At 44.8% G+C, this 25,366-nt stretch overlaps 1 protein-coding gene and 1 long non-coding RNA gene across 3 annotated transcripts in view; one reads left to right on the top strand and one right to left on the bottom strand.

Moving 5' to 3' along the window:
- Nucleotides 1-25,366, bottom strand: part of lars1b (leucyl-tRNA synthetase 1b) — a 65,251-nt gene that overhangs the window by 18,978 nt on the left and 20,907 nt on the right. For both annotated transcript variants that reach the window (XM_085995794.1, XM_085995793.1), the window contains 18 exons: nt 25,273-25,340; nt 22,011-22,236; nt 21,746-21,833; nt 21,520-21,596; nt 20,062-20,115; nt 19,275-19,415; nt 18,772-18,849; nt 18,243-18,328; nt 17,637-17,702; nt 16,495-16,577; nt 12,190-12,328; nt 10,349-10,561; nt 9,971-10,028; nt 9,689-9,752; nt 5,267-5,450; nt 4,216-4,306; nt 3,947-4,087; nt 447-587 (listed from right to left, as the gene is read on the bottom strand). In XM_085995794.1, the coding sequence (XP_085851920.1) occupies nt 447-587; nt 3,947-4,087; nt 4,216-4,306; nt 5,267-5,450; nt 9,689-9,752; nt 9,971-10,028; nt 10,349-10,561; nt 12,190-12,328; nt 16,495-16,577; nt 17,637-17,702; nt 18,243-18,328; nt 18,772-18,849; nt 19,275-19,415; nt 20,062-20,115; nt 21,520-21,596; nt 21,746-21,833; nt 22,011-22,236; nt 25,273-25,340 (1,998 nt within the window). The remainder of the gene's footprint in view (nt 1-446; nt 588-3,946; nt 4,088-4,215; nt 4,307-5,266; nt 5,451-9,688; nt 9,753-9,970; nt 10,029-10,348; nt 10,562-12,189; nt 12,329-16,494; nt 16,578-17,636; nt 17,703-18,242; nt 18,329-18,771; nt 18,850-19,274; nt 19,416-20,061; nt 20,116-21,519; nt 21,597-21,745; nt 21,834-22,010; nt 22,237-25,272; nt 25,341-25,366) is intronic.
- Nucleotides 508-18,782, top strand: LOC147114159 (uncharacterized). Its single transcript, XR_015079363.1, has 4 exons — nt 508-596; nt 756-923; nt 5,201-5,487; nt 18,427-18,782. It is a non-coding gene; the product is annotated as an uncharacterized LOC147114159 (long non-coding RNA).

Below are 25,366 nucleotides of genomic sequence, written 5' to 3'. Positions count from 1 at the left end.
GGATAGGCACAAACAAGCCTCAACGCAGGACATCAGTGGGAAAGTACGAGTGGGGATCAGTGGGTGCCAAGGCATCACAACACATACTTCTATCACACATACTTATGAACTAGCTGGACAGAGTTGGGCATGCCATTCTTAACACAAGCAGTTACCAATCTCAGCTATGCCACTGTGTGAAAGCAGAGATCGGACAGCAGCAAATTGCGCACAGCAAGGGAGAAGGAAGAAAAATATCACCCAAGCCATTCCTCACTACTGAGCAGCGGGGTCATTAACTAGTATTGGTAGGAATTTGGGAGCCAGGTTCATCTGCTCATTGTCTATTCCAGGAATGTTGCTTAGGAAAGAGAACTCAATCAATAAAGGATAGGCTTGTGCTTTGTAACTGAAGTCAGAGATTTACTTTAAAACAGATCAGAAAGGTTGATGTAAATTCTTCCTACTTTTCCTTTTCCAGCAACCATATAATTCTTGGCATGGAGTCGAACGTCATGTGCAGTTTCCATTAGATACTGAGATGAATGAATGAGGATTTCATCCACAGGTCCAGCTACTGGCCATCTTGCCTTCATCAGTGACTCAGTCTGCAAAGAGTTAAGTATGGGATTCAAATTAAATACTATTAAACACAAGCTATATGAACAGATGTTAGCCACATGTGAACTCTTTAAAGGAATGCAATGCAGAACACGACTTAAAATGGTTTTATCCCAAAGTTTAGTGAAATAAAACTCGAAATTTTCATTTTGCAGGATTTAAAAGTAATCCCTTGTAGATCTATCCGCACAAAGACTGGGGTGCCCAGCCAGGCCACTTGTCTCAATCGTAGCACTCTCACCTAGTCAGAAGGTTGGGGGTTCAAGCCCCACTCCATCCCTTTTGGATGAGATGTTAAACCGATGCCTCGTCTGTCCTTTCAGGTGAATATAAAAAAGGGGTCATGACACTATTCTCCTGGCCAACATTTATCCCTCAACCAACAACACCATCAAAAACAGATTACCTGTTCTCAATGTTGTTTGTGGGATCTTGCTGTGGCAAATAAGCTGCGTTTTGTGCATTAGACTAGGAAACAGGTTACGGCTGCCCTAAGGCATTTTCGTTAGGATCCTTATGCTGTTGTAAAGATACTACTTTCATCCCATCAATTGGGACAGATTCCAATTAAGATCATACCAATGAAAAGTCACGAGTACGAACCTACTCCCCATCTTGGCTTTCCTTTGAGCATAACTTTCAAGGAATCCCAAGATGGGAAATGTCTTTGTTGTTTTAATGAAGTAATTAAGGAACTGGGTGAGCTGTTAAGATTTGTTTTGTTGTAGCTGCATGTATTCAGATCCAGTTGGATACAGAGTGATCTGGAGGTTCCTAGAGTCAAAAGACAATGGCCCTGATATTTACAGGGATGCGGGGAGGGAAATTCGGAAATCCCAGGAATGCCGAGGTCCTGCTGAATTTAACTGCAGGATCTCATTATCATTTAGGGACGGTCCCTAGATATTGGGAAAAGGTCACAGGGCAGAAAGGGGGAGGGGTCAGACCAGTAAATCGGGAGGGAGGGAAAGATCGCGGGGGACAGGATCAGATCAGCAGTCAGGAGGGGAAAGGTCATGGGGCGGGTGGGGGAGGCACGGCAGATCACGGGGCAGCAGGCTTGGGATCGCGGTTTTGGAGTGAGGGGTTGTTGGACAATTAGACTTTTTATTTTATTCGTTCCTGGGACGTGGGCGTTGCTGGCAAGGCCTGCATTTATTGCCCATCCCTATTTGCCCTTGAGAAGGTGGTGGTGAGCTGCCTTTTGAACCGCTGCAGTCCATGTGGTGAAGGTACTCCCATAGTGCTGTTAGGGTGTTCTAGGATTTTGACCCAGTGACAATGAAGGAATGGCGATATATTTCCAAGTCAGGATGATGTGTGACTTGGAGGGGATCTTGGAGGTGGTGGTGTTCCCATGCGCCTGCTGCCCTTGTCCTTCTAGGTGGATGAGGTCGCGGGTTTGGGAGGTGCTGTCGAAGAAGGCTTGGCAAGTGGCTGCAGTGCATCTTGGAGATGGTACACACTGCAGCCACGGTACACTGGTGGTGGAGGGAGTGAATGTTTAAGGTGGTGGATGGGGTGTCAATCAAGCGGGCTGCTTTGTCCTGCATGGTGTCGAGCTTCTTGAGTGTTGTTGGAGCAGCACTCATCCAGGCAAGTGGAGAGTATTCCTTCACACTCCTGACTTGTGCCTTGTAGATGGTGGAAAGGCTTTGGGGAGTCAGAAGGTGAGACACTCGCTGCAGAATGCCCAGCCTCTGACCTGCTCTTGTGGCCGGTCCAGTTAAGTTTTTGGTCAATGGTGACCCCCCAGGATATTGATGGTTGGGGGGGGGGGGGGGGGGTCGGCAATGGTAATGCCGTTGAATGTCAAGGGGCGGTGGTTAGACTCTCACTTGTTAGAGATAGTCATTGCCTGGCACTTGTGTGACGCGAATGTTATTTGCCAGTTATCAGCCCAAGGCTGAATGTTGTCCATGGACTGCTTCATTATCCGAGGAGTTGCAAATGGAACTGAAATCTGTGCAATCATCAGCGAACATACCCACTTCTGACCTTATGATGGAGGGAAGGTCATTGAAGAAGCAGCGGAAGATGGTTGGGCCTAGGACACTGCCTTGAGGAACTCCTACAGCAATGTCCTAGGGCTGATATGATTGACCTCCAACAACCACAACCATGTTCCTTTGTGTTAGGTATGACTCCAGCCAGTGGAGAGTTTTTCCTCTGATTCCCATTGACTTAAATTTTACTAGGGCTCCTTGATGCCACACTCGATCAAATACTACCTTGATGTCAAGGACAGTCACTCTCACCTCACCTCTGGAATTCAACTCCTTTGTCCATGTTTGGACCAAGGCTGTAATGAGGTCTGTAGCTGAGTGGTCCTAGTGGAACACAAACTGAGCATCAGTGAGCAGCGAGCAGGTTATTGGTAAGTGCCGCTTGATAGCACTGTCGACGACACCTTCCATCACTTTGCTGATGATTGAGAGTGGACTGATGGGGCGGTAATTGGCCAGATTGGATTTGTCCTGCTTTTTGTTGACAGGACATACCTGGGCAGTTTTTCGCATTGTCGGGTAGATGCCAGTGTTGTAGCTGTACTGGAACAGCTTGGCTAGAGGTGCAGCTAGGAGCACACGTCTTCAGCACAACAGCCAGGATGGTGTCGGGGTCCATAGCCTTTGCTGTATCCAGTGCGCTCAGTCGTTTCTTGATATCACGTGGAGTGAATCGAATTGGCTGAAGACTAGCTTCTGTGGTGGTGGGGACCTCAGGAGTAGGCCGATATGCATCATCCACTCTGCACTTCTGGCTGAAGATGGTTGCAAACGCTTCAGACTTGTCTTTTACACTCACGTGCTGGGCTCCGTCATCATTGAGAATGGGGATGTTCATGGAGCCTCCTCCTCCCGTTAGTTGTTTAATTGTCCACCACCATTCACGACTGGATGTGGCAGGACTGCAGAGCTTTGATCTGATCCGTTGCTTGTGGGATCGCTTAGCTTTGTCTATAGCATGCCGCTTCCGCTGTTTAGCATGCATGTAGTCCGGTGTTGCAGCTTCCGCAGGTTGGCACCTCATTTTTAAGTCTACCTGGTGCTGCTCCTGGCATGCTCTTCTGCACTCCTTATTGAACCAGGGTTGGTCCCCTGGCTTGATGGGAATGGTAGAGTGAGGGATATGCCGGGCCATGAGATTACAGATTGTAGTGAAATACAATTCTGCTGCTGCTGCTGATGGCCCACAGCGCCTCATGGACTAAACGTTACTAACTTCCTCATGAAATTTAGTTTTTCTAGATGTAATTTTCTGTAGTGCAATAGTTGTGCAAGAAGTGCCTCTTTTCTCAAGTATATTGTGTTATAGTTACTTAAGAGCCTTATTTTAATAACAGCACCTTTCCTAGGAGTGTCCAGATATGCTCACAAAGGTGGGGGCATATTGGAGCCAGCAGCAGAGTCTGAATCTCAATGAACTGGAAGACCAGGTCCTGGTGCATTCCTTCCACAGCAACTTCACGGTACTTGTCCTTTGCTGCCTGGAACACAAATTGCAAAGTCATCACTCAAAGCTCCGGTAGTGTGTCCCTTGGGGCTTCCATTAAAATCAAAGCAAAACAAAAATCCCTGCCAGGATGAATGATTTATTTGCAGCGATGGAACATACCTGAAATTCAAAGAAGCCGGTTTTCAAAGCTTCCTTGAACATCATCTTCTCATAGTGCTGTTCTGTCTTCAGAATTCCAGCATTCATCTCACTAGAATAATAAATTGAAGCAAGTAACTTAGCCACACATGCCCAGAAGCACTCTCAGGATTTAGCAAATTACCAAAAAATAATCACTCGGACGGTGCACTAATAATAGCCATGGAAAAGCCATCACAGTTGAAGCATGGAGGTGGAAAAATAAACAATAAGGAATTTTAAAATACCAGACATTGATCACAAGTTGGTTATGGAAGAGAACCATTCGGCCCATCTTCGTTCATCCACCCAGAGTGCTCCTAAAGCTCCCCCTTATTCAGCATCCAATTGTTTCCTGAACAGATTTTCTGGAAATCTATTTCATATGTTCATCACTCTGTGTGTAAAGAAACATTTCCTGATACCAATTCTAAATTTAGCTTTTACTAGTTTGAATTTATGTCCCCTTTTCAACTCTATTTAATTTAAAGTAATATTCTGCACTTACTTTTTCTATTCCATTAACTATCTGATATACGTCTACAAGATCACCTCACAATCACCTCCTTTCCAGGCTGAAAAGCCCAAGTTTCTCCAGTAATTTTGTATAACTCAAACCTCTGACACTTGGAATCAGCTTTGTGTCTCTTCTCTGCATTGCCTCCAGTGCTTGATTATCTGCCTGGTATCTCAGTGACCAGGACTGGTCACAGTCAGACCAGAGCAATGTGCAGTTTGGTCACAACTTCTTTTCACTTGTGTTTTACACTGGGCAATCACAGCACTATGCCTCGGCACGACCATTTATCAGACATTACAGTCAGGGTCTTCCGAAAGCTACTTTTAGATGTACGCTGCCTATCACGCTGCATCATATATGCTGTATATCATGGAAGTAATGTATAATGCACTGAAACTGAAGAACTGCAAATATTCAAAATATTAATCATAACTAATGCTATTACAGGAAAACTGACCATTAACTGACTGCTGCGAGTAGACATCTTCAAATACAACAAAGGCCATGCAGTACCTGGCAAAGACTCGATCGTTGAAGGTGTTGGCAGGTCCACTCCGCAGGCTCTTCTGGTTTGCAATCATCTCCTTCACCCATTCCACCCAGGTGTACAGCCTCAGGATACCTGCATCAGCCATCGTTTCTACAAAGTTAGCATCTTCCACTGTGTCGCCAGCGTCAGCAAGAGCAAGGCGCATTCCTGGGGACAAAGTTGTGCCAAAGGAGTAAAGCATATGGTTAGCTCATGAATACTCATCCTAACTGGTCAGGTGGTGTAAATAACCAGCTATCACTGTTTGATAGAAGTAAAACATGGGCAAATACAATTTTCATCTAATCTACCACAAGTCAAATACATCTAGTCTCCATTATTTAAAATTAAGATTATACCTCTAGGTACCACTGAGTGGTAAGGCAGATATTCTTGCTCACAATTACCCACACAGCAGACTCCCTGTCTCGCGAGCCTCCACGCCAATTGATGGCATGAGACAATGCTGAGGAGGGGAAGAGGTGCTTTCTCAAAGAGGAAGTTAAGTTAAATAACCTACTCTTGCATGCCTGCTAGCAGTTGGATTAAGATGCACATCAGAAGGGGAAATGGAAACCATTCAACCAGCCACCCATTCAATCGGGGAATGGTGTTGAAATGAAGTAACTTAAGTCGCATGATCCTTATTGTTTAGAGTATGAACAGTTTCAACATAAGCAAATGCATGTGTTGGGGTTGTAGAGAAAATTATTCTGGATTTAGTCCATTTTTTTATCAGCGTTAGCAATTCATGAGTATAGGCCATCAGTATCCTCCATTTCCTTGATACAAAAAATTAATACATGTGGCATTTTACTGCAGTTCTAATACCCCTTTTCATTCTTTGTGATAATTCTAAGTTTATGCCCCCGATTAGTGATTGCCAAAACAATCTTTTGCTACTTATCCTCTCAAAGCTTTTCATAATTTTTGAAAACTTATCGGATGTTGACCCCCAACCTTCCCCGTTCCAATGAGAAAAACCTCCAATTTCAAGAGCAGGTGAGTAGGACTAATTGGATTGTTCTTTCAATGAGCCGGCACAGAGATGATGGGCCGAATGGCCTCATTCATTCTGTGCTGTATGATTCTACAAATCTTGACTGTCCATGCTCCTTTTCGTAGTTCTAATATTCTTCCTATTATGAGATTCCTAAAACTGCACATAATGGGGCAGAAATTCGGGTCGGGGGCTTGCCGCGCATGCAAGCCCCCGATCTGCACTTACCCGACTCGCCTGCCGTTCACCTCCAGGGACGCCTGGAATTCCTGTTTGAAAGAGAAGAATCCCGGGCAGCGTCTGACGTCACGCCGCCCAGGAGTGCAGCCAGCGCGAAGCCTGTAGCGCGCAGTGCAACTGAGACACGCCCCTTGAGGTCTCAGTTTAATAGGACACGCCCCCAATGTTTCTCACAAGCTGAAAAGCATTTTTACATGCAGAGCAGCATTTCAAATAGGTTTTTGGTATTTTTATGAAGCTTTTGGTAACTTTTATAAACTTTTAAAAACATTTACATTATTTTGAAGAATCTGAAATAGTTTTAAACAGAATTAAAGCAATTTAAAGACTTTTAAAAGCCCTGAAAGAATTTTTTTCATTCCATTTATTTATTTAGCAACGTCGTCGTCATACGTGTCTTCACACTGTTCCCTTTGGGGAACTGTATGAAGTGGTGGAAGGATTTATGGCCGTGATTAACGCTCATTCCGTGACCGTAACCATCTTTGAACCAGCCATTAGGGTGGTTAGTCCTATGGCGGGAGGGTTTTACGGGCTCCCACAAGCTATACGAGGAGGGGGGGCCACCCACACCCACGGACGCAAATATCCCACTGGATGTCAACCCAGAATTTAGAGCCGGAGCTCCGACTCCACTTGCCGGGACTGTCTGGAGCGGGGTTCGAAACCCTACCCCGTCTGGCCCAGCGGCGGGGATCCTACCGCTACGCCAAAGGCCCACTCCGATTAGCAACATGAAATGGCTGGAATGAGCACAATTCACGGCATTAAAAGAACTCACAATTGAACTGATGATGACCTCAGCAATCTCCTCAACGAGGTGGAGGCGCAGCGCCTGCTCATCATTGGTAATGAGAAGTCAAAGGCGCCGCAAAAAGGACAGATGATAGCTTGGTCTTTCAAGTGGCAGCATAGGGCTCCAGTCACGGGGAGGGAAAAGGTGCAGGAAACGTATGGGTGGCACCTTTTGCGCGGAGTGGGCCTTTTGCGTAGCGGTAAGCATCCCCGCCGCTGGGCCAGAAGGAGTAGGGTTTCGAACCCCGCTCCAGACAGTCCCGGCAAGTGGAGTCGGAGCTCCAACTATAAATTCTAGGTGGACATCCAGCGGGATACTTGCGTCCGCGGGTGTGGGTGGCCCCCCCCCCCCCTCAGATGGGTTGTGGGAGCCCGTAAAACCCTCACGCCATAGGACTAACCACCCTAATGGCTGGTATTAAGATGGTTATGGTCACGGAAGGAGCGTTAACGTGGCCAGAAATCCTTCCACCACTTCATACAGTTCCCGAAAGGGAACAGTGTGAGGATACGTACGACGATGACCTCTTGCGCAATGCACCTCCTTGGACCCTCAGTCGCAGATGCGAGGGGGCAAATCATGCAATTGTTAAATTTTTCATTTTATTGGCATGTAAAATGTTGGCCCAGTAATTCCGTTCCAAACGCGCGAGTACGGTCAGGGTACTCACGCGTCTGGCCGGAGGAAATGCCGGTTTTCAGCATGCACAGCGCACGCGGGGAAAACCAGCATTTCCTGTCCACTGAACGAAGGGGTTCAGAGGCAGAACGCATGCGACTGCACAGGCAGCGCGTGCGCAGTAAAATTCGCCGGTTTCATTCATGCTTTCAGTGAGGTTAAGTCCTTACAACTTACACATGAAAAAAGCATGAGTACAGTTGCTCCAGAGGCTGCGGAGGAAGATATATTTTATCGTGGAGCTTCTGAAAGGCAATATTTGTGTTTGGGAAAGGGAGGAAAGTTATTTTAAGAAATGCTGAGGTAAGTTTTAAAGTTTATTTTTGTTTTTTAAAACGGGTTTTCAGTACTGTAGGTAGAAGGAGCAATTGTGGCTATGTGAATTGAATTTGCTGTGTTTATTAAATGTGAAAATGACTCCAACATTTTTAAGAAAGAAACTTTTCATCAGTAATATATTCTTTTAAGTAATTATGTATGTATGTCTGTATATATTCCTTTGCGTATATGTATATATTCCTTTACTTATGTGTATGAATGTATGTATTTAATTATGACTTTCAGAGAAAGTAACTTATCGTTCAGAGGACAGGAAATGCCGGTTTTCTCCGCATGCGCTGTGCATGCTGAAAACCGGCATTTCCTCCGGCCAGACGCGTGAGTACCCCGACCGTACTCTCACGTTTGGAACGGAATTACTGGGCCAATATTCCAACTATGGCCCGACCAATGTTTTGTGTTTATTCAGCAAACTTTCTGTGTTTTTGTTTTCAATGTTCCTTTATGTAAAATCCCAAAATGCAGTCTGAAAGAAAGACTTGCATTGATTATAGCACCTTTCACGACCTCAGGACATCCCAAAGCGCTTTACAGCTAATGAAGTACTTTTGAAGTGTAGTCACTGTTGTCATCATGTTGGAAACACGGCAGCCAATTTGTGCACATCAAGGTAGCACAAACAGCAATGAGATATCTGACCAGATAATCTGTTTTATTGAGGTTGGTTGAGGGATAAATATATGCCAGGACACTGTGGAATCCTTCTCTTCTTCAAAATAGTGCCATGGGATTTTTTATCACCATCTGAGGGGGCAGAGGGCTCGGTGTAATGTCTCATATGAAAGCCGGAACATCCAGCAGTGCAGCTTTCCCTTACTACCGCACCAAAGTGCCTTCATTATGGATTTTCTACTCGCATTCCCACTGTTAAAGATCTATGTATCTAATGCTCAATCTCTGCTCCTGTTAAAAATCTGTCAAGTATACCATATAGGGTATACTTTCACTGTTCTTCACCCCCCCTCAAAATCATTACTCTGCATTGAGTTGCATCAGTCAGCTATCTGCCCATTCCACTAACCAGCTTATATTCCGGCAATATTCTGATTGGATTATCAACTGGGAATTAACTGTAGATTATTTTTCAATTAGACCCTTATTAATGTCACAATAATTCATCATTTTTGTTAAAATGCCCTCGCACGGTTAGTGGTACCCTACTGGCCAATGTCTGCACAAATAGATTACAGCCCGCAACTACACCGCTTGCTCTCTATGCAATCCCATGCAAGCAATCGCTCTGTAATGGCAAGAACTGCTCAAATGTGTCTGCCTTATATAGAGAAGCTGCTAATTCTAATGAATTAAACTCACTTGAGGTGGGGGAAGGCAAGCGGGAAAGAGATTACTTACCATCTGTAGAGAATTTGTCCATAGCTTCAGTCAGAGTAAGGAAATTCCCTGTGGATTTAGACATCTAATGGAAAGAGAAAAAACAGCAACAGAAGTTACTCAAGAAATATTCTAAAGTGAAATATATTAATATTCAAATACATGTCAATTCAGTAGAAGTCATGCAATTCTAAATTGTGCTTTAACACAGTATAAATTATATTACAATAGCAAAATACAGCGGATGCTGGAAATCTGAAATAACAACAGAAAATGCTGGAAACACTCAGCAGGATATTGTACCTTTTCCGAATTCAGTAGCAAGTGTCCATTTGCTCTTACAGCTTGAGGCCACTTTGTACTGCAATTTAAGAAAAAAGGTTAGTTACACATAAAAATCTTTTGGCAGTAGTCTCCCCTCATATATACATATTTTCCCCCAAATGAGTTTCTTCTTTCCCCACACTAGCTTCTTTAGTCAGAATAACAAGACTACTAAAGCCGCTAGCATTTCCACTAATGACCCTCAATACCAGGAAAGGTGTGGTGCAGGAAAAGACCCAAAGACAAACCCATGTAGATTAGCAAATATGTAGGCCTTCTCTACAAGCAGACAGGGTGTAGGTTAAGCATCTCACATATTTCATATGCAAATGCTATTACTAAATGATGTGATCTCACCTGTCATTGGGCCACATGGCTACATGGTTATACAGGTAGTATGAGAGATGGTTTGGAACCAAGTCTTTCCCAGAGACTCGCAAATCCACTGGATACCAATATTCAAATTCCTTTCTCAGTTGGTCTAGACTCTGTTTAGGAATCTGAGACTTTGGGAATGGAGCGTCCTTCAAAAAGATATAATCCCAAACTTCTCTGGTCATTTGTTCAGGTCTGAGGGAATAAAGATCAAACACAGATCAATGCTGGCAGAAGTCTGCTATTGCGGAAGGAGTTTGCAGGAGTGCATTAAAAAAATATAGGCTCTGGAAATGGAATATTTTTCAAACCCTTGATGCTCATCATGAATTAATTTTGTGACTGTTGCAAACTCATTTCAGTCACAGCCAACAGGACCAAGGCTAAACTCTAGTTAAAACTAGATTTCACAGGTGAAAGAACTCCTAATAGACACAGAATCTACTCCCTAAAAGGCTGATCTTTGGGAGGGAATTTGATTTATTAGCTGCAGCTTGTGATCTGTGGCACTAAATGCAGATATACTCCAAGTACTCTGGTTGGAAATATTTTGCTTTAGCTATGAAACTGCAACAATTGAATCGGTAATAGGAGTGGATGGGTCCAGAAATATAGGAATCTAATGACAGAATTCACACTGCAGTTAGACTTGCCTTATTGAAGATGAACTATAAATCAATATTAATAAAGTGTATGCTGATAATAGGATAGTCTGCACTGTTGATCTGGAGCAAATAACTCCACTGCTTCTCCATGTTACTGCAACTACACTTTATAATCTATAAGGTAGACTTTAGTTCAATGTCAAAAGGTGGCCATTACTTGCGCAGCCTTTAAATTAATTATTTTGGGAGCATGTCCGCACCATCACCAAGACCGCCTATTTCCATCTCCGGAACATCGTTCGACTTTGCGCCGCCTCAGCTCATCTGCTGCTGAAACCCTCATCCATGCCTTAGTTACCTATAGACATGACTATTCCAACGCCTCTCACATTCTATCCTACGTAAACTTGAGGTCGTCCAACTCTGCTGCCCATGTCCTAACTCGCATCAAGTTCCATTCACCCATCACCCCTGTGCTCGCTGACCTACATTGGCTCCCGGTTAAGCAACACCTCGATTTTAAAATTCTCATCCTTGTTCTCAAACCCCTCCATGGCCTCACCCCTCCATATCTCTAATCTCTTCCAGCCCCACAACCCTCCGAGAGATCTGCGCTCATATAATTCTGGCCTCTTGAGCATCCCTGATTTTAATCTTTCCACCATTGGAGGCAGTGCTGCCAAGGCCCTAAGCTCTGCAATTCCCTCCCTAACCCTCTCCGTCTCTCTACCCTCCTTTTTTAAGATGCTCCTTAAAACCTACCTATTTGACCAAGCTTTTGGTCACCTGCCCAAATATCTCCATATGTGGCTTGATGTCAAATTTTGTTTTATAACACTGCTGTGAAGCGCCTCGAAACTTTTTACTACATTAACGGTGCTATATAAATACAAGTTGTTGTTGCATAAGATGTTATTCCTGTTATCAGTTTATTGATCATTTGCTGTGCGCAAATTAGCTGCCGCGTTTCCTACATTACAACAGTGACTACACTTCAAAAAGTACTCCACTGGCTGTAAAGCGCTCTGAGACGTCTGGTGGTCATGAAAGGCGCTATATAAATGCAAGTCTTTCTTTTCATTACACTTACTATACACACAGAATCAGTCACAACTACAAATTCATATTTTGATTACCGTACATCATTGTGAGCAATAACTTGCATTACAAAGTAAAATTGTTGCTCAATACACTCGTTTTAAGAACTCCTATTCCCACCTGATGCCCAGTGGACCAGACGTTTGACCATTCAGAGCTCCCCCATGTAGTAGGTGAGCCACTGTGTAGTAAGCCATGTAAATTGTGGAATCAGAGAGAGACTCTATCAGCCATTGGTCATCCCATGGCAAACGAGAACCTGAAAGAATAAATGTACAATTTATTGAAAGCTGTCAAACAATTTGCAGTGCTATAGCACTCCTTATGTACAGCAAGATGTTGAAACACTGTACATTGAGGAGGAAAATATGGTGGAGGCTCAGCAGGATGGGGGAAAAAGTTAAAATGAACAGTGGGGGCTGAAGGCACAATCAAAGAAAAGGGTTTTGAGAGAGCTTTTGAAAGCAGGGAGGGAGGTAACTATGAAAAAGGTTCTAGGGAGGGAGTTTCAGAAGATGAGTTGCAGTTTGGAAAGAGTATCCATTAATGGTGGTATGGGGTGAGCAGGGGACAAAGAGTAGCCAACAGGTGTCAAATGGAGAAGGAGGTGCGAGTGGTCATATGAGGTTGGATGAGATTACTGAGGTAGAGTAGGGCAATTTGAAAGCGACGGTGAGAATCCTGATGTCTACGATCCTGAAGTATGCCAGCTTGGCTCAGTTGGTAGCCCTCTCGTCCCACAGCCAAAATTAAGGTAAGTTTTTCAGACTGGAGCTTCGCTAACCCAAATATAGCAGAGAACATCAGCTTTCAGTTCATAAGAGACTAAGGGGGAGAAATTGACTATAGCCCCGTTTGGGGCGCCAGCCTCGCCAGGACGCTAAAAGTAGCGCCCCGGAAGCATTCGCGGCCGCCTGCCGGAAATTCAGTGGTAGCGCCCCAAAGTGAAGCGCGGCGCTACTGTAGGCGCTCCGCATCCCTCTTGGGGCGCTGCGACTGAATATCGTGGCGCAACGTGCCGCAGCGCGTACTGCAGGCCTTCCTCCCCTTCTTAAAGGGGAGGGGCCTTGTGCAGCGTGATCTGGGGCCCAGCTGGGTCCCCGAGGATCGCGAGTGCCGGCAAAAGAGCCTGGCACCGAGGAAAAGTGCCGAGCTCTTGGAACACAGCCGGCACTCCAAGGCGGGGAGGGGGGGGGGGGGGGGGGGGGGGGGGGAAGGGCGGGAGCGCAGACAGGTGCTGGCAGGCGGCCAACAACAAAAATGGCCGCCCCGCACCTCTCCTTTAATTTGCGCCTCCCCCGCCACAGGTAAGCCCCCCTGAACCGGTCGCACATAGCGTCTGGCGGTAAATCAGGGGGCGCTTCCAAATATCGCGGCCGGGGCGTCAACGGGGCGCTGCGCACACCGATGACGTCATCGGTAGCGGCGCAGCGCTAACGGCTAGCGCCACCACTAGCGTCCCGCGGAATTTAGCGGGAGGCGTGGGCAGTGGCTTGCGACCCACTTAGCGCCCTCTTAAGACGCTAACGGGTGGTGCAGTCAACTGAATTTCTCCCCCTAAACATTTACAGATACTATTGCCAAGCTGTTTACACAAGGAAAAGGTAGTGGGGGGGAAACCCTGATGGTAGTCATTTACAGCACGAACATTGTATTCCCAAATGATGTAGTCTTCTCTTCATTTACTGCCATGAGCTGAATAGATGATGCAAGTTATGGTTAGGCTCTTCCCAAATGGAAGGATTATTTGAAAATAGCATGTCAGAAGACCAATCATTGAGTCATTATTCCTCATCTCCAAATAGCCACTCAGTTAAGATCAGTCAATGCTTACAAGTAGGTCTACATCCATTACAAAGATGGGGAATAATACATAGCATTTAAAAAAAAATTAATTCCTGGGATATGGGCATCGCTGGCAAGGCCAGCATTTATTGTCCATCACCTAACTGCCATTGAGAAGGTGATGGTGAGCAGCCTTCTTGAACCGCTGCAGTCCATCTGTGTGAAGGTACTCCCACAGTGCTATTAGGGAAGGAGTTCCAGGATTTTGACCCAATGACGATATATTTCCAAGTCAGGATGGTGTGTGACTTGGAGGGGAACTTGGAGGTGTTCCCATGCACCTGCTGCCCTTGTCCTTCTAGGTGGAAGAGGTCGCGGGTTTGGGAGGTGCTGCCGAAGAAGCCTTGGCGAGCTGCTGCAGTGCATCTTGTAGATGGTACACACTGCAGACACGGTATGCCGGTGGTGGAGGCAGTGAATGTTTAAGGTGGTGGATGGGGTGCCAATCAAGCGGCTTCTTTGTCCTGGATGGTGTCGAGCTTCGAGTGTTGTTGGAGCTGCACTCATCCAGGCAAGTGGCAAGTATTCCATCACACTCCTGACTTGTGCCTTGTAGATGGTGGAAAGACTTTGAGGAGTCAGGAGGTGAGACACTCGCCGCAGAATACCCAGATTTGACCTGCTCTAACAGCCACAGTATTTATGTGGCTGGTCCAGTTAAGTTTCTGGTCAGTGGTGGCCCCCAGGATGTTGATAGTGGGGGATTCGGCAATGGTAATGCCATTGAATGTCAAGGGGCAGTGGTTAGACTCTCTCTTGTTGGAGATAGTCATTGCCTGGCACTTGTGTGGCATGAATGTCACTTGCCACTTATCAGCTCAAGCCTGTATGTCGTCCAGGTGTTGCTTCATGCGGGCATGGACTGTTTCATTATCTGGGGAATTGAACACTGTGCAATCATCAGCGAACATACCCAATTCTGACCTTATGATGGATGGAAGGTCATTGATGAAGCAGCTGAAGATGGTTGGGCCTAGGACATTGCCCTGATGAACTTTGCAGCAATGTTCTGGATGATTGACCTCCAACAACCACAACCATCTTCCTTTCTGCTAGGAATGACTCCAGCCAGTGGAGAGTTTTCCCCGATTCCCATTGACTTCAATTTTACTCCTTGATGCCACACTCGGTCCAATGCTGCCTTGATGGCAAGGGCAGTCACTCTCACCTCACCTCTGGAATTCCGCTCTTTTGTCTATGTTTGGACCAAGGCTGTAATAAAGTCTGGAGCCGAGTGGTCCTGGCGGAACCCAAACTGAGCAACGGTGAGCAGGTTATTGGTAAGTGCCGCTTGATAGCACTGTCGACGACACCTTCCAGCACTTTTCTGATAATTGGGGTAGACTGATGGTGCTGTAATTGTCCGGATTGGATTTGTTCTGCTTTTTGTGGACAGGACATACCTGGGCAGTTTTCCACATTGTCGGATAGATGCCAGTGTTGTAGCTGTACTGGAACAGCTTGGCTAGAGGCGTGGCTAGTTCTGGAGCGCAAATCTTCAGCATGACAGCCGGGATATTGTCGGGGCCCACAGCCTTTGCTGTATCCAGTGCGCTCAGCCGTTTCTTGATATCACGTGGAGTGAATCGAATTGGCTGAAGATTGGCTTCTGGGATGGTGGAGATGTCAGGAGGAGGCCGATATGGATCATCCACTTGGCACTTCTGGCTGAAGATGTTTGCAAATGCTTCACCATCATGAAGGATGAGGATATTCATGGAGCCTCCTCCTCCCGTTAGTTGTTTAATTGTCTACCACCATTCACAACTGGATGTGACAGGACTGCAGAGCTTTGATCTGATCCGTTGATTGTGGAATTGCTTAGCTCTGTCTACAGCATGCTGCTTTTGCTGTTTAGCATGCATGTAGTCCTGTGTTGCAGCTTCCCCAGGTTGGCACCTCATTTTTAGGTACGCCTGGTGCTGTTCCTGGCATGCTCTTCTGCACTCCTCATTGAACCAGGGTTGGTCCCCTGGCTTAATGGTAATGGTAGAGTGAGGGATATGCTGGGCCATGTGGTTACAGATTGTGGTGGAATACAATTCTGCTGCTGCTGATGGCCCACAGCACCTCATGGATGCCCGGTTTTGAATCTATCCCATTTAGCATGGTGGTAGTGCCACACAACACGGTGGAGGGTGTCCTCAGGGTGAAGACGGGTTTTCGTCTCCACAAGGACTGTGCGGTTGTCACTGCTGTTAACAATGCCGTCATGGACAGATGCATCTGCGACAGGTAGATTGGCAAGGACGAGGTCAAGTAGGTTTTGATTCCAGATTTATTTAATTAATTGAATTTAAATTCCCCAGCTGTCATGGTGGGATTTGAACTCACGTCTCTGGATCATAAGTCCAGGCCTCTGGATTACTAGTCCAGTAACATAGCCACTCAGCTACCGTTCCCAACATTGGCAAAATCACCTCAACACCTCAATATTTAGAATGTCAGATTGGGTATTATCCAGTATGTTTATTTAATGCTCAACTTTAAGGACAAAAACCTCTCTTTATACTTCATAGTACCTGTGCCCCTGCTCCAACAGTTTATTCTTTTTATAGATTTTTTAAGTGTTACACTAACCTAGGCCATATGTTCTTGAGCAGGCATGATCCTGCAGCCAGTCAAGGCTAGCTTCAAAATTTCTCCTGGTCTCCTCACAGAATCTGAAAAATAAATAAATAAAAATATTACGTCTGCAGATTCTCTTTTGAACTTATTAATCATAACAGGATATTTTACTACATTAAAGGTACAATACACATACAAGTTGTTGTTGTTATAGTAGTCAGTAGCTGTATTAACACTGGTACCTTTCTGGATATTAATGGAATGAAGGGATTTGGGGATAGAGGTAGAAGATCAGCCTTATTGAATAGCGAAGCAGAATCGAAGGGCTGAATGGCCTACTCGTGTTCCTATTCCTGATCTCAGGTTGCTACAATATAATATGCTTCAGGTAACATGCAGATTCCTCAAATGCTGGAGACTTGATCTCAGTATAAATCCAGTACAATTTTCAATGTAAATTCACGATAATGCACATTTATAAAAGCTGACAATTTTTCAAAAATCCTTTGTGAACAAGTGTTCTGTGCCAGGGCATTGTGCCACGCAGCAATAGGGTGCTGACCTGCACCCACAATTTTCTAATGTGGTGAGCTCCTGATCTCACAGAAAGGGAAGAAAACTCCAAGTTAGCTCCCAGGATCCCTAGCGGGTAACTCCTTTTAGCTGTCTCAGCAGCAGCTTTGGCAGATACCAGCCAATTTGTGGCTAGGGATACAATAAAATATTTGAAACTTGATGGGCAGGGGGAATAAATAAATACAAATATATTCCAATTTCCTAGGTGAACCATAACTTGACCTTGAAACGTAATCAAACACTGGCTGGGACCATGGAGCGGAGAACCTGCCACAGATTAGTTGAAAACCTGGATTCCAGGTGATGATCTTCCATGTGAAGAGTTTTCATCCCAGTTCCGTAATAAGTAAAAAGTGAATCAGCCAGGCACTTCCACAGACTGTGGGAGAGAAAACTTGAGGAAGTCACTCCACAGGTTATTCTCAAGCACACTGTAGCAGTGATTACATAGCCGCATTGGAACTAGGTCAACTAATTGCGGTTAGTTCAAAGTACAGTGCATGGCCGGGGAGGCCTCAAGAGGGAGGGGGAAAGGAGTAAAGTGAATGGAAAACACAAGTTAATTGAATGGCACGTACGTTTCTAGCGTTGACAGGCAACCTATAGCCTGTTTCTTCCAAGTTTCTTCACCATAATCCAGGTACCTACATTGAAAATGAAAGTGATAAATTGAATAAAATGGAAGCAATTAATATTTGGAATAGTCTTCTGGGTAGAGTAGTGGAAACAAACACATCCAAGAGCAGTTAGATGCTGTGATGTGCAGGAAGAAATTGTAGCTGTCTATGGAAGAAAATGAGAGATGGACTGGATGGCCTCCCTCATCTGTACTTAACTTTATGAGCCCATATGTCCAATACTTAATTTATCAGCTGTGAGTTGCACAATGTTCAATAGAGAACATAAAAGTCAATTTGCTATTTGGAAGCAGAGATGAGAAACTCATTCAGGGTTCCCCATCATTACCCAATGACTGCTACTGGAAAGTGCACAAGTCAGTGTTGGGATACAGAGAGAAAGAGATTCAGCGCGATGGTCCCCATGTTTGAATACTACCCAGACACGTCGTCATTAAACAGCACACAAGGCCACTTAGTAAGGTATCGAAGGGCTTCAGTCATCTGTGCATTCATCCAAATGTTGTCAGGGTGGGGGGGGTTAAAAAATTGAAAATAAAAACTCACCACTGGTCACACAGAGCTACAACACACTCATCAGCAGACCTGGATATAACTTGCTTCTCAGGTTCCATGTAGATCATAGCTTCTCCCTAGGACAGTTATTAGAAATGTGTTTTTAGTTGTGATACACTGGTGTACTATGGTCTGTGTTAATTTTAGTTCACTTCTCTTCCCTTGCATCTCCTAGACCCTGGACACCTGCAGCTATGAAAAAGGTGGACATCTCCAGGATTTCCACCAATGCCATTATTCAGTCAACAAGTGTGGAGTGTAAATAGTGACCAAGATACACGCCATTACCAACTTGGCATGTTCTATTCCATGCAAACCTAAATCAAAGAGGAAGCTCAAGCATGAAAGCCAAACACAGCTAGCAGTTTAACCCGATAGTTCAGCATGTGGTACAGCACAGCAATTCAATGCAACAAGCTGTCTACACAACAGTCATAACATTTTAATGTTTCAATCAGAATTTCTAACCTGCATTGCGTTGTTTTAAGACGTCACTGAATAAATCAAAGGCAACACTTACATTGTCTACCATTTTCCGTTGAATTTGTTTCTTGACTTCTTGCACCTTCTGCCCTTTGTACCCATCCACAAGCATTACCTACATGGGAGACAGGTTTGTGAATATTCAACCAAGTGTCAGCTTGGCCTAGTTGGCAACAGGCTTGTCCTGAAGTCAGACGATTGAGAGTTCAAGTCCCACTTGAGGGCTTGATAGCTAATCTAGGCAGTCACTTCACTGCAGGGTGTAATTACAGTATGACAGGTTTACAGTTTCCATTATAAATGTGGATATTGGAATTTATGATAGAAATACCTTCACTTTAAAGGGTTGGATTACACCAGCATGCCATGGTCCGATTATCCACGCCCTGAAACCGCACTTCACCTCACGATTACTCTTGATCGTGACTCCCCATGTGCAATACCACAGGGGATCGGCTGGTACATTTATAAAATGAAACAATTCACATTTTTCTTTTTGATCATCTTTCTCCTGCACAACAGCTTAAATACATTACCTACCCCCTCATAAAAGCCTTTCAGGTAAACTCGCTCTTTGGCCTCCACAAGCTTTTCCCGGTCATTCTGGCTTTGAATCTTCAGTTCGTCACACACAGTTGGTGCAGAGAGGTTTCCATACCCAGGAATTTCGATGATAGGAATCTACCAAACAAGAAAGCACATTATTAAGTCACCAATGAAGCTTTAATACTCTGAGCCTACTCATTAATGCAATAATGAAGAGAATCCCAATTCACTTTTCTGCCATAGACCTGCTCTTTCAAAGCTCACGAGGACCTCTAGTGACAAGCTTAGTCACTTCAATATTATAATACTGGGTGAAACCCTGTTATATACCCAAGGAAATGAATACATTTTTAATTGATTTCCAGACCATGTCTAGCAGGATAAGTAGTTATCTGGATGCCCAATATTTAATTCATTATGTCTCAGAGGGGTTAGGTCTGGGAGGGGAGCAGGAGTTGAGCATATTTTTAAACTTTTCCCAAGACTAGATCTCATTTTTAAAATAAAATAATGTGGATTATATCCGCACATGCTGGGAACTTGAATAGGTAATCAAAATAGACCAATCAGAAGCTAAACATCTGATTAAGTAGGGGAGTTGCTCAATGATCTGCTGGGATTTGGAGATATTCCCCTCCATTACAGTGGATAATGGAAATTCTATTGTAGTAATAACTAAAAACATTCGTGTTTTGAATAAGAATCAGTATTAAGAAAGACAGGTTTCATTCAGGTCTAAAAATGTGTTCAGTTCAATCCAGTTCAGTTTAAGCATACTCACTGGTTCAAAGGGTAGGACCATTTCATCAGTAATTCCATACTTCTCCCTCAGTGCCTAAAGAAACAAAAGTGCTATTATTCTTTCAAAAAATCGGGATACAATGGTGCCAGCATTTTGGATGCCATGGGTATAGACTTGTCAGATTAGCCAAGGCATTCATACAAAACAGTGGCCTACACTGCAAACAACATAAAATCACCCCAACGGCCTGATCAAAAATCTCAGTGCTGGAGTTCCATACAGGCTACACCGGGTAATGATGGCAGGATTCCTTCCCTGAACGACATCAGTGAACCATTTGGATTTTTACAGCAACCCAACAGCTTCCCAGTCACTCAATTTTACTGCTACCAGCTTTTTTTAAATTATAAACTGAATTTAAATTCTCAAACCGTCATGGTGGGATTTAAATTTACATTCTCTGGATTATTAGTCCAGGCCTCGGGATTACTCGGGAACAGCACCTCATCTTTCGATTAGGCACTTTACAGGCTTCTGGGCTCAACATCGAGTTCAACAATTTCAGACAATAACCCCTGCCCCCATTTTTCATGCCGTATTATTTTGCCATTCCTATTTGCAACATTTTAATCTTTCCTGCCTCTTACATAAGCACAGTATGATCTTTCAATTCCTTCCTCCCCTCCTAAACCGCACCCCCCCACCCCCCGTCTCTGCACCTGCTTAATATCTGTTACATCTCCAGCTTTTTCCAGTTCTGATGAAGGGTCCCAGACCTGAAAAACGTTAACTCTGTTTCTCTCTCCACAGATGCTGCCTGGCCTGCTGAGTGTTCCCAGCATTTTCTGTTGTTACTCAGGATTACTAGTCCAGTAATACAACCACTACGCTACCAAACTGTTGAGGAAGGGAAAATCAGCTAGGATACCTCGTCCTGATCGGTATTTAGCAACTCCTGCTAAAAGTTTGTGAGTGTCAGTGAGGATGGGATCAGCTTCAGCTCTGACCTCTGATCTCTCCCCCCCTCCCAAAGATTGCAGTGCAATAACTTGCCAGCAACTCACTGTTGAGGCCACCCATATGAACAGGGCTATTAGAAGTCCGCAGGCACAAATATTTCACTAAAGTGCAGCTTCCCTCCCGAGACTCACTCCCAGCATTCCAAGTACAGCACTCGTAGCTAATTGCAGACACTAGTTAGCTTTATCTCAGGCAATAGTAACAATGTTCAAGTACTCTTTACTGCACTACCCCAAACTCTCAGCATCTAAATCCGGTTACAAACTGCATTTAGTTGCAAAAAGATTCAAAGGACTTCCACAAAATAGTCACTCGAATTTCCATGGATTTTTTGGAAAGCTCTGCACATAAATAACAGTCACTGGCTGAAGTACCAGAGGTTATACGGTGCCTATGGAAGTGTGACCTAGTAAGGAGTCAATGCCTTCAACATAGGAGGACAGATAATTAACACAAAAAAAAAAATAGAATCTGTACCTTCTTTTTCCTGAGGTCCCGTAGAGCTGCAATATCATCTGGAGCATCAGAAGGAACACTGGTGACTATGCCAGTGCCTGTTGAATGGGTTAAAAAAAAAAAAAGCATTTGAACAAAAACGCAAACCTTTTCAATTACTCCTGTTGCTTAAACCTACGCTTAAGAAATAATTCCAGAACCAAAAACTGTTTTTGTAGACCAACTACAGGCACAAAATATGAAATACCTTTGTCTTCTTTAATAGTGAGCATAGGGAGGGCATAGATAATCTTGTAGGATGTCAAGGGAGCACTCAATGATGCACCAAGGATGTCCTAGAGAAAAATTTTAAAATGATTCCAAAATTTAAACAACCATATTAAGAAATAAACAGACCCTATACTGTTTTTTTGTCAAGATCACCTGGTGCCCCAGGATTTAATATTTGAGAGCATCTAGGTGACATGTAGACAAGAGGCCCGTACAATCATTGTTACTTAAGAAGTATTTACCTCTCCAATAAGCTTCATTACCAGAGGCACTTCTCCATTCTCTCTGGTAAACCCCTGGAAGGACATGTTCCTTGCTGCTCGCTGCGTACTGATGAAAATATCCCCGTTCACCATTTCAAAGGCAATATACGTCATGTCAGGACGAACCCAGCAGTTAGTTTGTCCAAACATGGTCTCTGGCCTCAGAGTAGCAGCCACCACAAAGAGGTTTCGTCCTTTAAGACCGCTGTAAGAAAAAAAACAAGACTGATTACGGTGGATCACAACTAAAGTTAACTCTTTTGACATGTACTCTGTTCATTCTTTATTCTACAACTCTAGTTTTCAGACAAATTTCAGACAATGCTCTTTAACTACCACCATCTATAAAATGTACACAGGAACACAACTACATTCTGGTGGGATTCACAAAAATGTATGAGTCAATATTTGTTCCATGTTGTAATAATGTCATGCCCGCAACAGCAACACTCAGTCCAACAGAGAAACACTTTCAGGAATTGTTCTCAGTACCCAGTGCATGCAAATGGAAAGTGGCATAAACCCACGAAAGCTTGCAAACATCAGGCTCCACTGAAATCACTTGGGAACTCTGTAATTGGATAAGTGCAGGCCAGTATGGACTAGAATTTATGTAATCCATTTACATCACCTTTCTGTAAAGGTGGTGTAAATAGATTAACCATGATCTTATTGAATGGCGGAGCAGGCTTGAGGGGCCGTATGGCCTACTCCTGCTCTTACTTCTTATTAGTCCCATCTACTGGCAGATATTCAGCACTGCATGAACCTGCTGCATTTGTAATAAGCAAAATCTAGGGTCAGATTTTCAGTGTGCCGTGAGGCGGGCTTTTAGGCGTGCGGGGGGCAAAAATCCCGAATTCGGGGGTCCCGACACCATCCCACCCAAAACCCGCCTCCACGTAAGTTTCAGAGGAGGCAGGTACCCGCCCCGCACTGGGACCCGTCGACCCGAGGCGGGAAGGGATTAGTGCCAATTAACTGTCTGTTAACAGGTAGTTAACAGGCAGTTTTTAGCCTAATCCTTATTTTGAGGGGTGTTGTGTGGGATTCCCGACGGCTCCAAACCACGCCATGTTAGAGCAGGCGGGCCGTCGGGTTGAAGGACTTGGAGGGGTCGCGATGTCGGTGTTCAGGTGAGTGATGGATGCATGAGTGCAAAGGTAAGTGTGTTTGGTGTGTCTGAAGTGTGTAAAGAAGTTTAAATTACCTGTACTTACCTTGACAGCCTTTCTTCCTCTAGGCGTCGGGAGTCCATCACTCAGCCGGCACTGAAAGCCGAATGGCTGCGATCTGTCAAAAGTGACAGCCTTCAGCTTTCAGTGCCGGTTTGTGTTCTAACGGAGTCTGTGTAGAAGGACTCAGGTTAGAAGTCAGACTGTCAAGTGTTTGACAGCTTCAAACAGCTGTGAAACACTGATATTTCATCTGTCAAAAACTCTTGACAGACTGTTCTCCAAAATCTACATACAGGTCCTGTACTTAAGGACAGCGACCAAAGTCTTGAAAGCTTGTCAACATCATTTAAAAACATGTCAACATCATTTAAAAACAATGTAAACCCATCCCATCTTTCCCTCAGACACTCCCTATGACATGCACCTTCTTTGGTTGAAAACATAATGAGCTGGAGACTTGCAAGGGCTCGATTTTAATAGCTGAGGAGGCAAGTTTGGAGGAGGGTCAGCAGCGAAAATTGGAAAAAATGGCTTCAAACTGCCAACCCGTCTCCATGCAATTTTCGTGAGTGTCGGGTCAGCCGCTCCCAAACTGACCCAACTGGAACTGGTGGGACAGGTAGTTACGGCAGTTAACAGCCTGTTAACTGCCTTGCTAATCCTATTTTGATAGTGGTTTCCCATTTTTGTGCTTCTGGCTCCTGTTTCCCGTCTCGTCAGAAACAGGCCAGCTGCAAGGAGACAAGTTGCTGGAGGACATGATTTGTCGTCATTGGTGCAGCACTTTAAAAGCGCTCCTATAATATGGCTGACATTCAAGCTGACACCCATCTGCAGTGTGACCTGATCGGAATAATTTCAGGACATTGAGTGTGCGCTTGCAAGCTTCTTGCCTCAACTGAAATCTATAGCAACGGGATGGGAACCATTTACATCCTCTCATCCTGGTCGTCAGATTCGGAGGAAGAGCAGCTGCGGCAGCACCACAACCAGCCACAACAGCAGCGCCAGCCTCCTCCTGATGCTGCACTGGACACAGGGCATTAGCCCCTGACAAAATTGCTGGCCGGGAGGCCAGTGATGGCATTACCATGGCCAGATTTTCTTCACTTGATGCTGGAAACCCTGGCTGCCACATGATGCGCCAGGTTGACACCATCCCACACCAGCGCTGTGAAGAATCCCTTTAAATGTCCAAGCCATTCCATGCACACACATCACTATAGCCAGGGGGGGGGGGGGGGGGGGGGGAGAAAAGAGTTATGACTGAACAATCACTGGAACTCAGTAAGCCACTTCTCAATGTGTGCTCAGATCTGTCCAATAAGGGGCACTTTTGGAAAAAGATATTACACTGTATAACAACACATTACCAGAAACTTGACATGGTCTAAACCTCTCAATTGCCTACCCTTGTGTGTTGTTAGTTGGTATGCTTGCAGTAAGATGAGGGTTTGTGTGAGGGGCGGCTAGTGAGACGGGGAAGTGATAAAGTAGATAGAGAGGGTTGGGTGGAGGTTCAAGGTAAGTTGGTGTCCTGGGGGGGGGGGGGGGGGGGGAGACACCTCAATGCTGTCAAACACCAACAGATCAACTGTCAAAATAAAATTGTGGATGGTCCCTTTAAGGAAACCGCTGATGACGTGTCATCAAATTACATCATCAGACCCGCTTCCTGTTAATTGTCCGGTAAACCCGCAGGGCGGGCTTAACAAGGCTAATCAAGAGAAAATCATGTCTGCAGAGCGGAGGCAGCTGGGGGCGGGACCGGAACCCGAAAACCAGCTGTCCGCCCCCATTCCGCCTCCAGAATTAAATTTGCAGCCTTGATCTCCTGTATTTGTCAGTGGCCCAAGTGCTTCCTGGGGTAATTCATTCTCATTTTTCCTCCCTTGCTAGTTTCTTTCAAACATATTCAGCAGTATTCTGTGAACGGTACATTATTTTTATTGCTATTACAATCAAGTCCAGTCACAGCAGCTTGGTTCCTGACATGGGGGCTTGAATTCTCAGAGACTGATGAGGTACATTGTCATTGGCTGATTCACAAGTGAAGACTCTACCTTAGTTTTGCTGGATAAGGCTCAAGGATCTTCATTTTGATTAATGTATATTCCTGAGGACCCACACCCTGTAACAAAACCACACAAAACATGA

This window comes from Somniosus microcephalus, chromosome 8 (genome assembly GCF_052327205.1).
Source record: "Somniosus microcephalus isolate GS21.2 chromosome 8, FLI_Smic_1.0, whole genome shotgun sequence".
Classification (NCBI taxonomy): Eukaryota; Metazoa; Chordata; class Chondrichthyes; order Squaliformes; family Somniosidae; genus Somniosus; species Somniosus microcephalus.
The sequence above is the reverse complement of the archived record's forward strand: the minus strand, read 5'-3'. Positions and strand labels throughout refer to the sequence as shown.